At 39.2% G+C, this 21,271-nt stretch overlaps 1 protein-coding gene across 1 annotated transcript in view; it reads left to right on the top strand.

Moving 5' to 3' along the window:
• Positions 1 to 21,271, top strand: part of FAM129A (family with sequence similarity 129 member A) — a 105,249-nt gene that overhangs the window by 11,008 nt on the left and 72,970 nt on the right. The window contains exon 2 of the mRNA XM_015569928.1: positions 19,186 to 19,316. Within this exon, the coding sequence (XP_015425414.1) occupies positions 19,186 to 19,316 (131 nt within the window). The remainder of the gene's footprint in view (positions 1 to 19,185; positions 19,317 to 21,271) is intronic.

Below are 21,271 nucleotides of genomic sequence, written 5' to 3' on the forward strand. Positions count from 1 at the left end.
TGGGCCTAAGCTGGCGGGTGGACATCCCCTAAGGGGTCCAGACTGTGATAGGACTCAGGCTGGGCTGAGGGACCCCCTGCTTCCCCAGTGCATGAATGTCATGCACCGGGCCTCTAGTACACTAATAAAAATGCATAGCAATATAAAAATAAAAGCTTTAAATGACTAAGGTTCTGGGACACGTAACATCCTAATGACTAAGGTTCTGGGAGATGTAACATCATAAGTGACTGCTTCCTCCTCCTCGTGATAACCATCTGCCCTCTCTGAAACTGCCCTACTCACCAGTTCCTTCCTGCTGTCCTCCTCTCTCAGGTTGCCCCGCCTTGTGATTAACTGTTGCTCTCAAAGCAAACATGTTGACATTTTAAAAATTGACTTTTTAGAGAGAGGAGGGGAGAGGGAGAGGGAGATGGAGAGGGAGAGGGAAAGGGTGAGAGAGACACATTGATTGGATGCCTCCCACACACACCTTGACCTGGACCAGGGATTGAACCTGCAAGGCACGTATATGCCCTTGACCAGTAATCCAATTAGTGACCCTTCAGTGTGTGGGCCGACCCTCTAACCACTGAGAAACATTGGCCAGGGTGAGCATAGTTTTTCTCATATGACCAGTGTGGGTCTATGGGGAGTCTACTTAGTGAAGCTTTTGTGTGTATTAAATGATGTAAGTGTATGTGAAAGTGCTCAGTATTATTCCTGGTATATAGTTGGAGGTCAGTAAGAGATTCTTAATTTGAAATAATAAAAGTAAGTAGAGGCTTTGTGAAAGATGTAACATCTAAGATAGGTCAGACTGGTGGCTCCTCAGGGCAGATACCTTCCAAATTACTTTTTAAAAACCCTTATTCATGTACACATAGACTGTGCTTAATATATATGAAATGAATGAGCTCAGAAGGATGGATAGGGTTCTGGTGGGTTGAACTGGCTTGGAGAAAGGGCATTCCAAGCAGAGAGCACAACATGGTCATGGGAAGGTGCAGGTCATGCTGGCAGGACAAAAGTCTATTTGAGGGGGATTGTAGGGAAGTGGGAAAAGTAAAAGGAAATGTATGCTGGGATTATGATGTGGGTATTGAAGGGGTTTCCAATGTTAAACGTGGGGGTTTTGTACTTAATTCAGTCAAGTTATGCTTTAATTTCTCTGTCTCCAGCCAAATTTGGGGGGTGAGATTTGTTTTTGTCATGCTTTCCCGGTTATTGAGAGTTTACCATTATAATTGTCACCTACTTTTTGTTGGTAGGGTCATAGGCAGTCCTTGGTAGGGATAAAGGAATAGTTTTTCTACATGCTAAAGAAAACAGTTATAAAAGACTGTTACTAAGAAGAGGAAAGAAAGACAAATACATTTTTCTTTGATTATACCCAGACCTTGTCTTTCTTATAAGTAGTAACTTTTAAACTTAAAAAAAAAAATCATAAAATTCAAGTGGATTTTTCATATATTATAAATTACTTCAAGGAGAAATGCAAAAACAATTTACAGTCCGAAACAGCCTTGTCCATTAGCTTATACAGGTTTCAAATATTAGTTAGTATCCCCGAGATAGGCAAGACTAATTTGCAGAAAGAGCTGGAGAGTGTGTTGAGCTAACTGAAGGAGGGGAGGACCATGGAGAGGGCACTGAAGACAAACTTGACTGTGGTATTTCACTGACTTGCGTATGATCTCAGTGGTAAGTGCACCACTATTTTATGTGTCATTAAGAAAAAAAGTGCTGCCAAGTATGTTTAAGGATCATCCCGCACTACACATGAGTTGGCCATACTGGCTTACCATTGTTTTTGGCATTTCTTGCATCTCTTCTGAGATATTTAGCACTTTGCCTGCTTTCAGTTGTATTGCTTAGCACAAAGTAGACAGCCCTTTGCATGTATCTTTGCAACAAAATGCATCTCAACGTTTCCTATCTCTTGTTTAGATCCCATTAATTAATTGATTGTTGCTTTGCGATCAAATAAGGAATTGTGGTCATTTTTTCCCCAAAGGTAAATATTTATTCCACTGATATCAACGTTATCCTGAAACTCCATTTCCATGCCTTTTTATTTACACAATAATTTTATATTGAATCAGAACAATCTTTTAAAGATGTATTAAAAATGGCAATGAAATTCAATACTGTCTATAAACAAAGCTCAATTAATGTCACAGCAGTCTGAAGAGCTATGACCCAAATTTGTGCACATGCAACCACGTCATGATAGCCATTTGTAGAAGACCCAATTGATTTTAAGACACAGGTCCAATTTAGAGATGTTAAAAGGTGAAGAAACCATGCATTTTAGGAGCAGTGAAATGCACTTACTTCAAAACATGCCCAGAGACCAGCCTACCTCTTGCTGAAGTATCGCCTCTATCACTAAAGACTAAATTGGTTGGGCCACATCCCTTTGTGGTTTCTCGATGTGCACTGACATGTGTCCTAAAACCATAATGTACATGTGCTGACCACAGTCATTTTACCAAAGGGGTCTGCCGGGAGGAAGGTTGAAACACTGAGCACCCAAACTTCTCTACTCTGTTTCCCAACAAGATGGTTGTATGTTTTTGGGTGGAAGCATCATAAACATACTTGCTCTTGCCCGCTTCCATCTATCACATGCGTGCACTATTTGGGTTTAGTTAGTCTTAACACTTAGTTTAATGGATGATTTTGTGCATTTCTTATCTGTTTTGCCCCTTGATGTCCTCATTTAGTAAAGCGTATCTTTTCATGTACACACAGGAAGCAAAGGTTGAAATCATATAACTTATTCTCGAGTCAGTTTCATTTTTTTTCACATTGAGCATGCTCATTCCAGGCTTCCTGTACTGCGGAGTGTGTCCCCACGAACTGAGATGTGGGAAACCTGCCAAAAGAAATCAAACTGTCAGTCTCTCTATCTCCCAGGCTAACGATGGCTAGATACCGCTGTTTGGGCAGCCTTCACTCTGAATTGAGCAGACTTCAAACTTTTCTCTCGGTAGTCTACCTAGATTTAATCTCTGAAGACTTTTATTTCATTGCTGATTATTTAAAAGATGGATAGATTTGCGTTTTACCTTATCCTGTTTTTCTCCAATCACCTCCTGGTAAAAGAAACCCCTGAGTAGGAAGTTGTGAAAGAGGATAAAGCAAACTGCATATTCCTGAAAAGTCTGCGAGAGACATGGAAAGGGGACAGTGGTGGCTTTGGTCTTTGGCAGCCAAGGTCCCTGGAGCCGGAAGGGGACCACTTGAGCTTGGAGCTGGATGTACTGATCCTTTGTGCGTTCTCTTGGGGTGAAAGGGTTCCTGATTCCTGTTTTTGTTCTTCCTCCTATTACTATCTCTGGAGGGATGCTTTTGCTCTAATCTGCTGGGTGCAGTCTTATGTCCGGTGAGATGGTGAAATGTGACCATGTTTAAAGCACCAAGCACATCGTGCAGTAAAAGTTTGACAAATCTTCCTATGAGCTTTACATGATAATCTAATCTATCAGGCACACTCGATAACATTTTTGATGAAGCTGACACAATTACCCAGCATTTGTTTTATTGTTAAGGTAAGAAAAAAATATTTTTAAGTGTACATTTATTTGGTGGAAAAATAAAGACATCCTTTCAGGGGGAAATTCTTATACAAGTGAGTTTTATTTCTTAAAAACTAAATCAGTGCCATATATTTCTTCCTTTTTGGAGGGAAAAAAGTTTTCTAGGAAGTGACTGTTTACAAAAAATAAGTTGCATAGACCTTCCTTTCAAACGTTTGGAAACCAGACTTACTAAATCTCACTCACCATGTCAAAGGACAACACTATTTGGAAGCATTTTAAATATGATTTTAGGGTACTTGAATTATTTTTTTAAAATTGGATTTTGGGGAGTGATAAAGCTATTTTATATCATGATAATGTGGTGGTTGTAAAATTATAAATATTTGCCAAAACTCATTGAATTAGACTCTTAAAATTGGCAAATTTTATTATATGTAAATCATACCTCAATAGCATTGACACAAAATATTGGGGGGTTTAGAAACAGACAGGCTAGGCTCCCAAGGAAGTGATATCTATGAACAAACTATGACATCAAGGTTATAAATGGGAACAGAAATTATTATTTTAATCAGAAGCCAAATATAATGTAACTATTAAGAAAAATGATGTAGGGCCATTGTATTTTACCTGCTTATTATACTTCCCAGTGCACTTGAATTCTTTCTCCAGTGACTTTATAACCATTTCTCTGTGTGGAGGTGGCATTGGGTAAGGGGGACGGGATCCGGGTGGGTCTGCTTCGTAAAAGTGGAAGGAAAGAACAAGGGAATCAGTGAGGGTCCCAGTGGGGAGAATTATTTCCTTTAATTCTCCCCCTAACAATTCACTTATTATAATTTTGTGCATACAATAATCATTTAATATTATTGTGAAAGAGTCACATGTCAAAATGGTAATATAGAAGCAAAAAGGAGAAAAGAGGCCGTAAAGGCAAAGTTGCTCTTATTATATAATTACTGGTTCTTTAAAATCGGGACCACATGCTTAACATACCTAGAGCACAAAAATCATACGCTTAGCTAAATCCATTGCTTATTTTAACTGTATAAGTATTCTTGAAAATGAAGGCAGAATTGATGCTGTTTAAGAGATTACTTTGATTATTTCTGCTCTTAAAGTGATTGGATTGATTTTTTGCCATGCTTTTTCAGTTAATGGGACACTCATTTACCTTGATTTTTAAATAGTAATTTAATATTGTGTGATGTTTTTATTTGGACTCACTCAGTAGGTTTTTTAAGACTTTAAGCAGGTTATTACTTTTTCTGTATTGTTTCTCTGGATAAAGTTTTATAAAACCTATTTTAAAATAAAATAGGTCTAAAAAACATAGCCCTTATAAAAATAGAAGAAAAAATTCATTCATGGGCCTGTTACTCAGTGATAACCACTGATAGTGTTTTGGTTTTGTTTCTTACAGTTTTTTTCTCTGCCCAGATGGTTTTAAAATATATACATGTTTTTATTGATTTTTACAGAGAGAGAAAGGGGGGGGGAGAGAGAGAGAGAGAGAGAGAGAGAGAGAGAGAGAGAGAGAGAGAAACATCAATTGGTTGCCTTCTGCATGTATCTCCAATGGGAATTGAGCCAGCAGCCTGGGCATGTGCCCTCACTGGGAATCGAACCAGTGAACTGTTGGTGCATAGGACAATCCCCAATCAACTGAGCCACACCAGCCAGGGCTGGTTTTGTTTCTTTTACTTCTTTGTGATCGGTCTCTAGGTTCGCTTTTTGGTTATTGTTATCCAGGCCCATGGATGAATTTTTTCCCTTCTATTTTTATGTTAGTTCCTTTTCACAAATATATTTTCAATGGTAGCATTCATTTAAAAATATTCCATACTTTATTTCCCTGATCTTACCACTATCTTATACTTCATTATACATAATTAAATGTGAAAATATATATTTTTTCATGGAAGAAAATTTTTTGTTTGCTTCAACTTTTATACTAAAACTTTAAAGTATCAGATGAACTACCAAATTTTATAACGACCAAGATATTTAAGATCAGCCCTAGCTGGTTTACTCAGTGTATAGAGCATCTGCCCTTGGACTGAAGGATCTGGGTTCATTCCAATCAAGAGCATGTACTTCAGTTGCAGGCTCCACCTCCGCCCTGGTCAGGCATGTGTGGGAGGCAACCAATCAATGTGTATCTCTCACATTGATGTTTCTCTCTGTCTCTTCCCCTCTTTCCTGCTCTCTTTAAAAATCAATGGAAAAATATCCTCAGGTGAGGAGTAGGGGAAAAAAAAAAAGAAAAAGAAAAGTAAGGAAGGAAGGAAGAAAAGAAATCTAAGGTCAAACTACCAAATTTTAAATAACCCCAGATGTGTATATAATTTAAAAACAGGTATTCTTATTTCACATTTTAAGTGTTTTCTTTAGGTTTTTAATGGTTCAATGTTTTACATAGACTTTGATGGCAAATTTTATATATGATACATCATCTGTCTCTTGGTCTATCTTGATCATCTTCCTATATCTTCAAATAGCCATAAAGGACTATTTGGTTGGATTATGCATCTTTGTGATAATTTAGTCGTGGGCTCTGAACTTCTTAAGATGAGGCCCTTGATTTTCCATTTTTACACATCTTGTCGGTTTGGTTTCCTACTCCTCAATCTACTCCCCTTTCCTGATGCAAAACCACTTCCTCTTTCAAGTGTGCCTTACTTCCTGTCATTCATTTTCCTGGCTTTGGTTGGCAGGTCTTATTTATTTAAAACTATAACAACTAAGATACACACGCACACACACTCACATATTTTTTTTCTTCCTAGCCTAGGATAAATGAACGAGACAAACATTTTTCCTTTCTTTCCCTCCTAAAGGAAGCTCCCTCAATCTGGAGATATTTTTGAGAATGTGTGGTTAAAATTTTTTTTGGTTATTGTTTGGTATTTGTCTTATTAATTTGTTTATTTGGAGATTATTAAAGAGCCTGTGACTGACTCATAGAAGGCATTGTGCATTCAGATGTATTTTACACTCATTACCTAGGATGTTTACAGAACACTCCAGGGAGCTACTATGCAGCTGTGTTTTATTCCTCACCTGTTGCCATTACCCAAATATAGACAAGTCTAAAGCACCACAGAGATCCTTCCTGGAAAACAGCAAAACAGATGACAAGGTAGTTCACTTCTTTTCTTCTTCAGAGTCTCTGGAATCTTAAAAAAAAAGAATTATTTCCAGCGTAAATTGGGGTCTGTTTTGTTTTTCTAAAAGTAGCAAATTTCTAATATTCAGACTGTTTCACTTCGATCCTTTCCCCCTTCTTGCTAAACTGGATTAAATCAACCAAGTATTTTTGTGCCACATAAGCATGGTCTTAATCTAAATGTTCGCCTCACAGCTTTCTTTGTTAAATGTGTAGTTGTGATGATTTGCTCCCAGGGAAACAGTAAACTTCAGATCAGGTTTGGAGAAAAGGGATAAAAAGTTCCTTCTGGGAGCCCCAGGCTGTTGGGAGCTGGTCACCCTGCCTCATCGAGGACAGGTCAGGGGAGCCCAGTTTGTACCAGATAGCTAAAGGCTTAAGATTATTGCTTTCCCCCACCCCAATTTGTTTCATACAAAATCACTGCATAGTTAACACATTGTTTTAGGACAAATCTTTTTGTCAAATTAGTATTTATTTGAAGTCTTTCTGGTTGTCTAATGAAGGGAAAATAAACTCACAGTATGTAAGAAACAGAACAGTTTTGAAATAGAGTTTTCTAAAGAATTATAGTGGTATTTACAAGCTTAAATGGAGGGAGAAGGAGAATATGACTATGAATGAGAAAGGAGAGACTGTTGTAAGCAAAAGTGATGTTTTCATACATACCTAGTTCATTCATTTAATAAAATATTTATTTTTGTTCTATTATTATACATATAAGATCTTTATATTTTGTTATATTAAATGGAACCAACAACTTTTAATCTTATCTTAGTGATAAAATACTTTTACTTCTTTTAAAAAAATTTTTATTTTAAACCTTTGACCAAGTTATATATAATTTATCTGTTGTTTTCTTTTACATAATCAGTTATTCAGAGGGGATAAAGAAGAATCAATGAATTATTTTACATTTCTGCACATAGCTAAGGTATCTTCCGTCTGCTGTAGTAGTACAATAAAAGTCAAATTTTGCAGTTGACCAAACATGATAACATACATGTTACAATGAAATAAAGTGAAGTTTATTTAAAATGTGAACTCAGTGACAGCCCAAGTTTTTTTTTTTTTTTAGCTTTACTGCTATATAATTTATTACCTTGTTGCAGCTTTCTGCTTCCCAGTGTGAACATCTTTTTATCCCCAAATTTTGTTATCTCTACGACAAACAGAACCAATGGTGTCTGTACTATTTCAGATCAGTTTTCTTGCTGAGAAAAGCTCACAGAAGCCATAATAGCCATTTTTTTTTTATTTTTTTTTAGCGCATGATGTTTCTGCTCTGCAAGTAACAACCTTTCTTTTGTTTGTTTCTTTTATGGAGAGCTTCAAGTACTCTGAGAATCTCATTCTATTCTCTTAAGGAAAGTAGGTAAGCAGATGGCTTCCACATTCACAAAATGGGGATGTTCGTGGATTTTTGCAACTATACTGAAATGTTAGACTTCCCTGTGGTGATTATATAATATGTTCCTTGAAACAGCGGCAAATTCGGGAATGGGTTAGAATGCAGGCCTTTTGTCAAAAAAGCCATTTCCAATCCTATTGAGATCTTTCTTTTCTCTCAATCATAAAGTTAACAACTTTGGCATTGAGAAAGCCTTCACTATGCAAAATTTTTTTCTTTCGACCTCCCCTTCTCTCCCTCTCTTTTGCTTCTGTTTTTCCAATTACCTTGATGGTATAGTTACATGTTTAGTAGTTTCCTATTACCTCCCAGATTTCCAAGTTCCTTTGCCAGATTTCCAATATATTATACCCCGCCCAATAGAGTTGAGATCATCCAGCCTTCAAGCTACCCATCATCAGTCATACCTTAGGTTTTATTTCTGCTCATTACAACAGAACAAATGAAAACTGGTAAAGTGCCCGCAGCTTTCTGACACCCAGAAGTTTTGTTTTTTAACACGTCTTTTATTTATTTAGTTATTTATTTATTTAGTTATTTAATATATTTTTATTGATTTCAGAGAGGAAGGGAGAGGGAGAGAGAGACAGAAACATCAGTGATGAGAGAGAATCATCGATTGGCTGCCTCATCCTGGGGATGAAGCCCACAACCGGGCATGTGCCCTGACCGGGAATCAAACTGTGACTTCCTAGCTCACAGGTCAATCCTCAACCACTGAGCCACGCTGGCTGGGCAGCACGCAGAAGTTTTAAAACTAGATTGTCTTACCATACATCAGAGACCTTTGAATTGGGTACTGTAAGGGAGAAAAATAAAGCTCTCCTCTACCGTCTGAAATTCAGTGGCTGGGGCCTGTGATTTAAACGGATAAAAAGTAAAATAGCAGGAGAAAATACACAGTTACTTATGCATACAACCCACATAGGTATGGGGGTGATGAGCATCTCAAAGGAGTGATTGAACTGTTAAAGATATTTCAAATATCATGTGGGTGGCTGGGCTGGTCCATTAGCAGTACCTTTTAACTTTCATTTGATGAAAAAAAGAGATTCTTAATCAGCAGATAAGAAAATCTACTTAGTGCCTTTCCCAGGGAGCCTTATATTTGCCAGCAAAGACTGCAGCTTGACTTGAGACAGTGATGCCACTTAACTGGGACACACGAATGAGATTAAGGGGTACTCAGAAGGTCGGCTCTGATCTCTTGTGCCCAGGGCTTTGCTGGGTCTCTACCTTCTTGCTGCCAACTTCTGCCAATTGCGAGGAACCTGAGCCAAATGCTTTTACTGTCCCTCCTAAGTCACTTAGTGGATTGTTTTGAATACAGAGTCCTTGTCTATGCAGAGTGGACTCTGAAACACATTGGCATGCTGATTCTACTGATACATTGAAAACTCATTACATTGAAGCAGTAGACGTTAGCATTGCTTTTAACTTATTGATCCAATAGCTTAATATTCATTAAAGAAGTTGATAATTGTGGTTGAGACTCGATAATGTATTTCGATTGATTGTAAATGTGTATCATAAAAGAAGTGTTTGGATTCCTCCATAAATATCCATGTAGTATTAGTAGAGAGAAACACTGTTAAAAACACTGACACTGATTTTTTTTCATAAATGTTCCATGACTCACTAGTTTTGTTGGTAAGAAGACACATGGGGAGAGGCTATGAATTCACAGAATAAGAAATCTGACCAGTGGCCAATTAATTTCTTGATCTGAAAATAGGAGAAGGATGGAAATAAGCATTACAATCTAGTTACATTACGATTCATAACAGTAGCAAAATTACAGTTATGAAGTAGCTACGAAAATAATTTTATGGTTGGGGGTGACCACAACATGAGGAACTGTATTAAAGGGTCACAGTATTAGGAAGGTTGAGAACCACTGCTCTGGAGGTCTGTAATCTTTGGTCTTTTCATCAATATACGTAAGTTGGAATATGATTGACCCTGGCTTGTCTGTGCTTACCATCCAGATGAACTGAAGCTGCTTTCTCAGGGGTATTGTGGGAGGTATTCCCAGTTATTTGCAGTTCTACTTCCTTGGTGCATGTAATGACTAGTTTAGAGTAATTGACTCCCATTTGGGAGGCTTGGACTCCAAGCAGAGCTAATCGTATGAGGTTCCAGCACACTTATTAAGTGCCTCGTGAACTCATTTTTTAAAAAATATATTTTATTGATTTTTTTACAAAGAGGAAGGGAGAGGGATAGAGAGTTAGAAAGATCGATGAGAGAGAAACATCGATCCGCTGCCTCCTGCACACCCCCTACTGGGGATGTGCCCGCAACCCAGGTACATGCCCTTGACCGGAATTGCACCTGGGACCCTTCAGTCCACAGGCCAATGCTCTATCCACCGAGCCAAACCAGTCAGGGCTCGTGAACTCATTTTTACAGAAGAGCAATTTCCATAGGATAAGAAGGAGGTCATTTTAAAGAACTTGGGACTATCTAAGTAGTTAATGCATCACACAGCTTTTGGACACTTTTTTCACTAATGTGCTCTACTTAGGAATTTTTAAATTTAGTGGTTAACTGATCCACTGACGGGCAAGCCTTAGACTGTCAAAAATGCAAAATCTGACTCTGTGATGAGCTGTATTTTGGACTGTGCTAGGTCAGGCATTCTTATTGGAGATGTTTGAGTTGTTATCGAGAAAACTGTATTCGGAGGACACAGTGCCTGACCAAATCAAGTGGACAGGAGTCAGAATCATTTGGGCAGTTCTTACATTCTTGTGAGGATAAGTTAGAGCCTGTTAAGATAATTCTCAGTAATGAGTACCTTATCTGCCTTGTAAATAGTTTCAAAAAGCCAGCTGGCCTGCAGAAATGTTGAATAGCTTATGAACTTTTTCTTGGACTTCCCCACCCCCATCACCAAGCCTCCACCACCAAGTCTAGCAATGCCACATTTCATTTTCCTAGCCAAGTTTACCTTTTCTTACTGTTATCTGTACCTCCAGACTAACACAACACAAGCATATCTGTGCCCCAAACACAGTTATCTAGAAATGCTTTCTTTTTTTTTACATCAATAGTGTGTGTGTGTGTGTGCGCGCATGTGCGTGTGTGTGTGTGTGTATAATTTAAAAATATTTTTATTGATTTAGAGGGAGAAAGAGAGAGAGAAACATTGATCAGTTGCCTGCTGTATGTACCCCAATTGGGGAATCAAACCTGCAACCTGGGCTTGTGCCCTGACCAGGAATTGAACCAGGGACTTTTGAATGCATGGGATGACACTCAACCAACTGCATCACACAGGCCAAGTAGAAACTATAATAGAGAGTATTTCAGACAAACATAACTTCTGTGTGGAAAAAAGAAAAGTAGAAAGTGGAATGAAGAGAAAGAAAGGATATAGTTAGGAAATAAGTCTGGGGGAGACACCAGAACCTATTGGTTTGGAAGGAGAACCGCTTAGTAAAATTCCTAGACTTGTGTCCTGGGTTATTTTAAGTCTGGCCTGATTCCTTTTAATGTGCCTGTTGTATTCATTTGCATGGTTGCAATCTCAAAGGAAAGAATATTTTCAGGATTTTGGAATGAGAGCCTCTGATAAAACATGTGCAGAAAGAATTGAATAACTATAATTAGACTCAAGAAGAGCAAAGGGAATCTCAATACTTCAGTTTCTGAATTTTAGTTATCTGTTTTCTTCAAAACCCACAAAAGGTTGTCTAACAGACAAAAATACTATTATTTCCTCCTGAATTCAGAGTTCTTGTGATGCTTGCGGAGAATGGAGCTGTGTCCGATGGATTTAATTTTCTTTTTCACACTCTTCTCATTTCTGTAAAGAAAAAGATAGCCAATCTTCAGCTTCCTTGGGGGACTTTAGACAGCTTAGAGAGGTGACAAAATAAACACGATTTATTCTCATCAGCTGTGTCATAAGAAAATTGGACACATACTGTGAGGTAATGGCAAAATAATCTTGAAAATTTCCAAGCACTTTTCCCAAATGAAATGGAAGAAAATGTAAAGTTAGCTTCCACCTAATTATGGCGAAAGAAAGATGTGTGTGTAAAAGTACGGGCATATCTATTTTTCCAACAATACTACAGGTTTCTTCCCCTAAAAAAGAGACCAGACCGAAGGTCTTTTGGGTCTAGAAAGCTGTTCTTTAGATGAGCTGACCACTGTGGCATTTTTATTTTTCATAGAATAAGATAAAGGGAACTGTAACTTATAAAGTAGTAGAGTGTTTTCCTTTTTAAATGTCCCCCACGACCGCCCCCTGCCCCCGTTTCTCTTACTTACATTACCCTTGAAGTTATTGCTCTTCTAAATATGTAGTGAGGGATGGGCACCTTCATTTATTCCAGGGGCTGTGATCATCTGCAGGAAAGTGTTTTAACTTCTTCCTCACCCACTGGAGCTGTTGTAGCATCTGTTAAGAGCATGTGGATTCACTGAATGCCCTTAACGCAGCGGTTCTCAACCTGTGGGTCGCGATCCCTTTCGGGGTTGAACGACCCTTTCACAGGGGTTGCCTAAGACCATCGGAAAACGCAGATAGAATTACATATTGTTTTTGTGATGAATTGCTATGCTTTAATTATGTTCAATTTGTAACAATGAAAATACATCCTGCATACCAGATATTTACATGACGATTCATAACAGCAGCAAAATTACAGTTATGAAGTAGCAACGAAAATAATTTTATGGTTGGGGGGGTCACCACAACATGAGGAACTGTATTGAAGGGTCGCGGCATTAGGAAGGTTGAGAACCACTGCCTTAATGGGTTAAGCTTTGTGGCCAAATTGATGGTGCTGACTTGCTTTTAGAACAGGGTTTGGGGAAAATTGAGGGTCTCTAATAGTCCAAGGTCAAGTACACGGCAAGCCTAACTCAGAGTTTTGGATCTGTATGAGTGTGAGTTTTGGAAACCAGGAAACAGTTCTATTGTTTGTTCCTGAACGCGTCTGCTTTCTATCCAGATGCTTTCTGCATGTGGAGAGGGGTCCTGGAATGACTTGGTACATTTAATATAAGCTTTGGGATCATAACTGTGCGTGTGTGTCTCTTCTGTGGATTAATAGCTGAAGTAAGTCACAGAGAATGTAAGTTGGTTTACATGTCTCTTATTTTTAGCTCAAAGTGGAGTTTCTGTCGGGTAGAATGCAGGGACTTGAGGGCATCAAGGCTGCTCAGGAAAAAATTTTTGACTTTGCCTAGTGGAGTCTGTTCAAAAACCAGTCACTCAAGCACCAATGATAAATGTGCTTAAAAAATAGTTCAGGTACGTTCAATTATGAAGAATTCAATTTATCCCCTTTCTCTAAGGCATTGACTAGAAGAAAGAGAGTCCTTGGGCATTGTTCTGTGTAATTAGATTTTTGCACTTTTGTGTTGTGAATTCGGATCCCTGGTTTTCCCACCCTAAGGTGCAAAGTGATGGTGCTTAGAAACCAGAGGCTCAAGCTGATGTTGTAATTCATCAGGACTTTTAAACTTTTATGATCTGAGAAACTCGAGGGAAAATAAACAATAATGGATAGTATGCGCTATTTTATAAATATTAAAAATAACTTAGAGGCACTTCTCCTGTTCCCCCAAATTAATCTTCCTCTGAAACCTCAACAAATTCTAAGAAACTCTTCCAAAGGCCTAGTTGACCCTCTCTACTAGGTGGATTCACCTTCATTCCCAGGAAGCAGCCACTTTGTTAAAATAAACCTTTTTAAAAATATACATTTTTTTCTTCCATAAAACAATAAAAATGTAACATCTGAAATATGTTAATTTATTTAAGGAATGTCATAGGCAAAAACCAAGGATGAAATGTTATGGAAATAAAACTGGATACAAAATATAATAATCTCAACTATTTAAAAATGTAAAAAAGATTAGAAGGAAATATAGCGAAAATAGTGTTTGGATTTTTCTATATCTTTCTGTACTTCTGAACTGCTTTTCTGAAAGTGAGACAGGAAAGAATCTGTCTATTTCAGGGAAGATTTTATAATACAGCATATAGTTGCATTGACATTGGGAATAATAGGGAAACTGGGAATAATCCACTATAAACAGTATCTTCCAAGAAAGAAAACTAATGCTACAGACTGGATTTGAGTTGAACTACGACAGAACTGGAAGTTTAGCAAAGAACCTTCTAGAATGAGACAATATACAAATCTTTTAGGTCCTTCAGATTTAATGTAAGCTTTACCTAGACCCTTATATAATTCCCAGGTTTACAGACTAGTAAAGAAAAACAAACAAAGAAGGCTTTTGTTGTAAATACTTTCCCACATATAATTTCATGGACAAAATCCATTTAAAAAAACTTGAAAGGAATTAATCAGTAAGAGTCTGATTTTTTTTTTTCTCAAAAACAAATGAGTTGGGCTTCAAGAGTGTATATTTGAAATAAGTATTCAGGCTGAGAAATCTGCCTTCTCCTTTCTTGGGGTATTGACGTGAGTTCCATGATTACGATGCTTTGTACTTCGTGTTACTCTTAAATATTTACGCAGCCATTCTTTTGTTCATCCAACAAATATTTGCTGAGTACATAAGTACAGTATACCTTGGGAGGAGAGATAAGCTCTATTTAAACAGCTGTAGCAATGGTGGTACACGGTTTGGGGAGAATGCAAAAGAAGGTGAGACTGTTTGCAGCTGGGGAGAGCCAAAAAGGCTTCTTGGGTTGGGATTGCCATCCAGGCTTGAAGGGTCTGAATTTGGCTGGCAGGGCATTTAGGGGGAGATGGAGGGAGGGAGGCATCGGCACGTACAGGGCACAGGAGGTATAGTTGCCGTAGGAGAGGTAGGCAATAAGGGCAGTGGGGGCCAGAGCACAGGGCCTTTGGTGCTAGGTTAAGTGGTTACTACTCTGGGGAGTAGCAGTGGGGAACTGCTGAAGGTTTTTACAAGGGTGGTAGTGGCATGGTCTTGAAGCAGTGTGTCAAATGAAACTTGTCAGACCAGGACACAGAGGATTGTGCCTCTGTGACTTGAGGTGTGCCTCTCACGGCTTTCAAAAGAGTTCCCTGGGAGCATTAATGGCCAGACTTGGTTCTGAAGGACAGTTCCCCGCTGTAACCTCTGGGCCTCTCCCGTTCTGCTCTATCAGCCCTGGACTCACCCTGTCCACTTCCCAGAACCTGCCTCTGCCACATAGGCCATGCGGTGGCTTGATTCCCATAATCCTCCAGGATCTGTGTAACAGGATGGCACTCCCGCCTCCTACTCTGGTTTTGACGTTTTTGTTTCTCTACGAGAGCTGAAAGCTAGTAAGTTTTTTTGGGCTCCGCTGTGATGCTGACATAGGGCAGAGGAAGAGACTTTTGCAATGTTAAAAAGTGATAAAGATTGGTTCAAGGTGTGGGGAGATGGGGGGGAAAGGAGGGATGAATTCAAGAAATCTTGCGCAAAGAGAAGTGACAAGATCTGATGGTTGACGATGAGTGTGAGGGAGAAGGAATCAAATAACAGTGCTGAGCTTTTGAAACTCTGTGAATTGAAATGGTTCTGAAAGGACCAGAAGACACTTTTCTTACTTTTACAAAGTTGAACTGGAGAAAAATGTTGTGGACAGAGCTGTTGAAGAGGCATTTTTTTTTTAAAGCTTTAGTGGTGATTATCCTGAAGGGTATAATGAGTAGGCTGGTGAAGTAAATTGTACCAGCACAATGCCCAGCACAGGCTGCTATAATTGAGTAGAATTAGAAGAAATATTTACCAAAAATGCTGGTACAACAAAATGTGAAAGTAGTCTTTCCATTGGTTCTAGTCTTTATGTTATTGAGTAACTACCTTTTAGTGGAAGATCTGGCTCTGTGTTTTACAAACAAATTCAGAAAGAAAATAGGATACTAAATTGGGGAGTCGGGTGGGGAAGGAAGGCATTTCAAAACCCCAGAGTCTTGAAAACTGAAAACACGCTGGTTCCAGCGCAAGTTCTTGTATGTGGTGCCTGTGGGCTGATGGACTTCATTTGAATGCTTTCACGGTGGGAGAGTAAATGATAGTAATAACAGTCAAAATTTATTGAGCAACTAAAGTGTCAGGCACCACTCTAGAAACTCTTTTATCTGAAGACCGTCTCATTTAATCCAGATGAAATCCTGTGAAAATGGGTGTCTTATTCTCCCCATTTTATAGGTAGAGAAACTTGAGGCTCAGAGAGAGAGGCTCCATGTAATACAGCTACTAACTCATGCTTTTGCTTTGGCTCGTTAATGCTAATGTTTCATTCAGTTGGCTTCAATTCGGGGATGCACTGAGGACCTCAGATGTGCTGATAAGTCTGAAGCATCTCTGAAAACGTAGGTTATGTTTGATGGCCCCAGTTGAAGGGTTACACAGACGACCTGCTTTTGGCTTCTCCTTGACTTCTTAGTTCAGCTTACGGACATTGCCTTGGTAGTTGGCTTGGGGGCACCATTATCACCATTGTCATCGGTTTAATTACTATGGGTTAGTGAACCATTTCTATGTGCCGATGCCAGTGCTGAGCACTTTACTGCGTTATTTCATGTAATTACCACAACAATAGATTGCTCCTCTTCGTTTTATACAAGAGGATGCTAGTGAGAGGCCACTGCTGCTAAGGAGCAGAGATGGGACTCAAACCCATGTCTTTCTGACTCCAGAGTCCATGGTCCTGACCAAAGTGGCATTTTGCCCCAGCAATAGGCTTTTCTCAAAGTGTCACGATCCCCAAATTGGACTTTCCTTCATTGGGGCTTAGTTAGGCTTACTATAAAATCTAGATGCATTTCGGGGATTGCTGTAGGTTCTCTTTCCCCCGTAACTTGTGATGTTCTTAGCTACATTATTCACATTTTGAACCAGTCGTTAGGTTAATTACCTAAGGAAGCTGGGATCCCCCTTTTTTTATAAGTGTTGCCTAGTGGGTGATGCATTGATGGTACCGGATGCAATATTCAAATCACAGAAACATTCTTCTCATACATCGGGAGGGAGTGGTGGCATCATAGTGCCTCAGTGGAGACCGGTCCTTGAAGGGAGGCTTGGTGGTGTGGCAGGAAATCAGCTTTCAAAGCTTTGTAGAGCTCACATAAAACGACATCCATCTCCTTTCATTTAAATCCAAATTCTTGCCAGAGTGCAAAAATTAGCATCAGAAATTAGCAGGCTGCTCTTCTGCTAGACAAAATAGTGGTTATTTGGATCTAAAGGGCACATTTTGTTAATCGTTTATATGTTTCAGTGAGGTGAGACTCATTCTCGTTGTGGGAATTCTCAAAGAGGTCTCACTCCTATGTAAGAAAATTATAGACAAGGGTATTGAATTTTATTTCTTATGCACTATATAAAAGTTAATGAAAATAATAACCAATTAGACAGTTATAAAGCCTGAGTGTATTAAAGTGTTATGCAAATATTGATTAATAGTAATACCATAAACTCACAGAGCAAGCAAAAGCATGCCTGGTTTAAATTATAGGAGCTTTCATTTGCATTTCCACCAAAGCTATTATTAGTGGGTCTCAAAGCACCTTACAAGTAATAATTATTAAAGCCCATAAATACAGCCAGGAAATGCATTTTATTGAGGGAATAAGTAAGAGGTCCCCTTTACCTCATACATATTATGAGACCTAAATGCCTGAGCTAAAATAGACTTGTCCATATAAAGAGAATATTCCTACACTGTGGGTGTTTGGGGCTGTGATTTATAGGTTAGAAGTTGACAGTCACAGATTCAAGGTTCTTGTATTGAGTATCTCAACCCATGTGAATTCCCATTGTTAAAATTTTACGTGTACAATAACTCAAAACAAATCTTGTCAGTATGTTATATTTTAATATTTCTCTATTGACTATAATATCAAATTGGAAAACAAAAGTTATGCCAAGTTCACTTGAAAGTATTTAAAAATACTTTGGAATGTTGTATCAGGTTTATTTTTTCTCAGGCTAATACCTTATTCCAAGGCCTAACAGCTTTTAGGCACAGTTAATAGGACCTGTATTGATTTCCATACCCTATAGCAAGTCTCTGAAAAGTTATGGAGATTTCTAATCTATTTTAAAATACTCCTTTGCCCTTTCTCTCTTATTTCTCTTCTTTTTTCCTTCCTTTGCAACTACCCTACTCTCTAAAGCTAAGCACAGGCTGGGAAAGCTCATGACTATTCCCAGTGCCTGGCTCTCCCTCTATCTTGGGTCTTTGAGCTGCCCCCACATGGTTGGTTCTCAGTCTTATTTCTTCTGGTGCCGAGAGACCGTATTGCAGTGGTTGGTCACTATTGTGAGGCAGCTGTACTTCCATGGTTATACTTCAGTGTCACGTAGATTCCAAGAACAGTGTGGACTAGTGGACACCTTCCTTTAGAGTTGGGGACAGACACTGGAACCCAGAAAGAATGAGTGACCTGACTGAGGTTATACAGCTGCTTTCTGTCTCGGTAGAACTAGGACCAGAACTCAGGTTTCTAGACTCCTAAAGGTTTCCCCTCTACCTTTACATGACAGTAATTATATGATGCTTTGAAACACACACACACACACACACACACACACACACACACACAATTTTAACCAGAACACAGGACTAGAAGTAGAAGAAATAGTTTGTTGGTGTTTTATCCAGGGCTATGGATCAGCAAGACAAGGGCTGGAGCCTCCGGCATCTGAAGACAAATGAGTGATGAGCGTGCAGAGCTGAAATGGTGGGATTATTGCTGTGCAGGAGTTGATCGATGCGGGTAGAGGGAAATGAAGAGCCAGTTGAAATGAGAACAGGGTGAGGTAGGATGGTAGTCATTGAGGATTGGGAGGATGTTGAGTTTATGGCCATGGCAATGGGTTGTTGATGTCAAATGAAGAAAAATTCTATTGGTTACTGGATGGATGGTCCTTAAGGACAGCAGAGTCTCTCAGGATGACCTCAGAAGGGGAGGGAGAGATAAAGGCATGCGCAGCATGTATCAAGATTCTCAGTGCATGTGGAGTAATTCATTTCTGGGAAATGGTGGTGTTAGGGAGACTGGAGGAGGGTATATGAATTATATAGATGTGTGTCTATTCTGTGAGAGATGCTACATGTCTAAATTATAATATTCATGTTTTTCCAGGGAAAACTGAGGCTGCAATCAAAAACTTCAGCCCCTTTTACAGTCGCCAGTACTCTGTGGCCTTCTGCAATCATGTGCGCAGTGAAGTAGAACAACAAAGAGATTTAACATCACAATTTTTGAAGACCAAGGTAGCCCATGACTGTTTGGCTTTATATCTTTCTCCCACTGAGTAATGCTTTATAATTCACTAGGGGCCCGGTGCACAAATTCGTGCACCAGTGGGGTCCCTCAGCGTTTTTGAAGACCAAGGTAGCCCATGACCGTTTGGCTTTATATCTTTCTCCCACTGAGTAATGCTTTATAATTCACTAGGGGCCCGGTGCACAAATTCGTGCACCAGTGGGGTCCCTCAGCCTAGCCTGTGGAATTGGACCAAAACTGGCTCTCCAACATCCTCCAAGGGGTCCTGGATTGCAAGAGGGCACAGGCCAGGCCGAGGGACCCCACTGTTGCACAATCGGGGCCGGGGAGGGATGCAGGAGGTTGGTCAGTGGGGATGGACCACGGGAGGGCTCCAGGACATGTCCAGCCCATCTCGCTCAGTCCCAATTGGCTGGACCCCGGCAGCAAGCTAACCTACCCCCTGGTGGTCAGTGCACATCATAGCGAGTGGTTAAACGGCCTTAGCATATCATTAGCATTCTTATTATGCTTTGATTGGTTGAACTGATGACCAGATGACCAGACACTTAACATATTAGGCTTTTATTATATAGGATAATATATCTGAAAGAAGCATTCATCTGAATGTCAATTTTTTTTAAAAATGTGTTCTCAGATCATTTCATGCTCAAAAAAGTCTTATTTACATGGAAGTTAGAGAACATATGTGGTATAATCCATATTAAGAAAACTAGCGTGATCCAGTTTTATTATGTTTTCCTCACATTGATATCAGCCAATTTGACTTGCTGTAGTGCAATTTTTTAAAAAATGTGTTCTCAGATCATTTTGAGCATTTTCATGCTCAAAAAAGTCTTATTTACCTGGAAGTTAGAACATATGTGGTGTAATCCATATTAAGAAAACTAGCGTGATCCAGTTTTATTATGTTTTCCTCACATTGATATCAGCCAATTTGACTTGCTGTAGTGAAGTTCAGTTTACAAAGTCATAATTTTAGTACCTCATACTACTGTCATTTTTATTTTGGTCATTGATCAAATATGATTTCCTCTTCTAATCCCCTAACTTATTCTTTCTCCTTTGCTCTATTATAATAATTATTCACGACTTCAACCAATAATGATTGACACCTACTATGTGCCAGGCCCTATGCCAAGAACTGGGGAACCAGACAAATTCTCTGCTCCCTGTTTATATTCAAATGTAGGAGACGGACAATAAATAAATGAATATCAGGTGATAATAAATGCTACAAAGAAAAATAGAGCAGGAGTCCTCTTTTAGAGTAGATGGTCAGAGAACCCCTCTGTGGAGGTGACATTTGAGCAGAAACTGGAGTGAAATAAATGTAGGCTGTGTGCCTATCTGTGGGAAGATTGGTCCAGGCAGATGGCACAGCAAGTACAGAAACCGTGAGGTAGCCACAAGTGCATTGGGAAGGCTGGTGTGCTGAGAGCTGTGTAAACAAGGGAGGAGGGACGAGAAATGACTATGGAGTGACAGGTAGGAACTAGACCACGTGGGACCTGTAGACTACAATCGGGTGTTTATTTTAAGTGTTATTTGTGAGGACGGAACATTAAGCCCTGGGATTTGGAGGGAATTTATTTCATCCCTGAAAAAGATGAGCAGTTCTATCCTCTCTGGGTGGTTCCTGTAAATGTTGCTTGAAAGTGGAGGAACGAGTTTCTAAAGGCAGTATGATCTTTAATAAAGGGAAAGTAGATGTAAATTCACGTAAAAGACAGAAGATCCATTTCCATATTTTGAGATAAATCAGGAATTGCACTGTGAGGCAGGATGGGAATGGTTCCTTCCACGAGTAGCCCTGTGGGAGAAGTAGCTGGAAATCTTACAGAGACTCTTCTACAGCATCTATGCCACCAGTTAATGAAAAAAAAATCCTCAAACTTTGAAGTAGAGGCAGAACTGGGCTGTGCTGGATTGCCTGCTATTC

Source organism: Myotis davidii, unplaced genomic scaffold (genome assembly GCF_000327345.1).
Source record: "Myotis davidii unplaced genomic scaffold, ASM32734v1 scaffold362, whole genome shotgun sequence".
In the NCBI taxonomy this organism is placed as follows: domain Eukaryota; kingdom Metazoa; phylum Chordata; class Mammalia; order Chiroptera; family Vespertilionidae; genus Myotis; species Myotis davidii.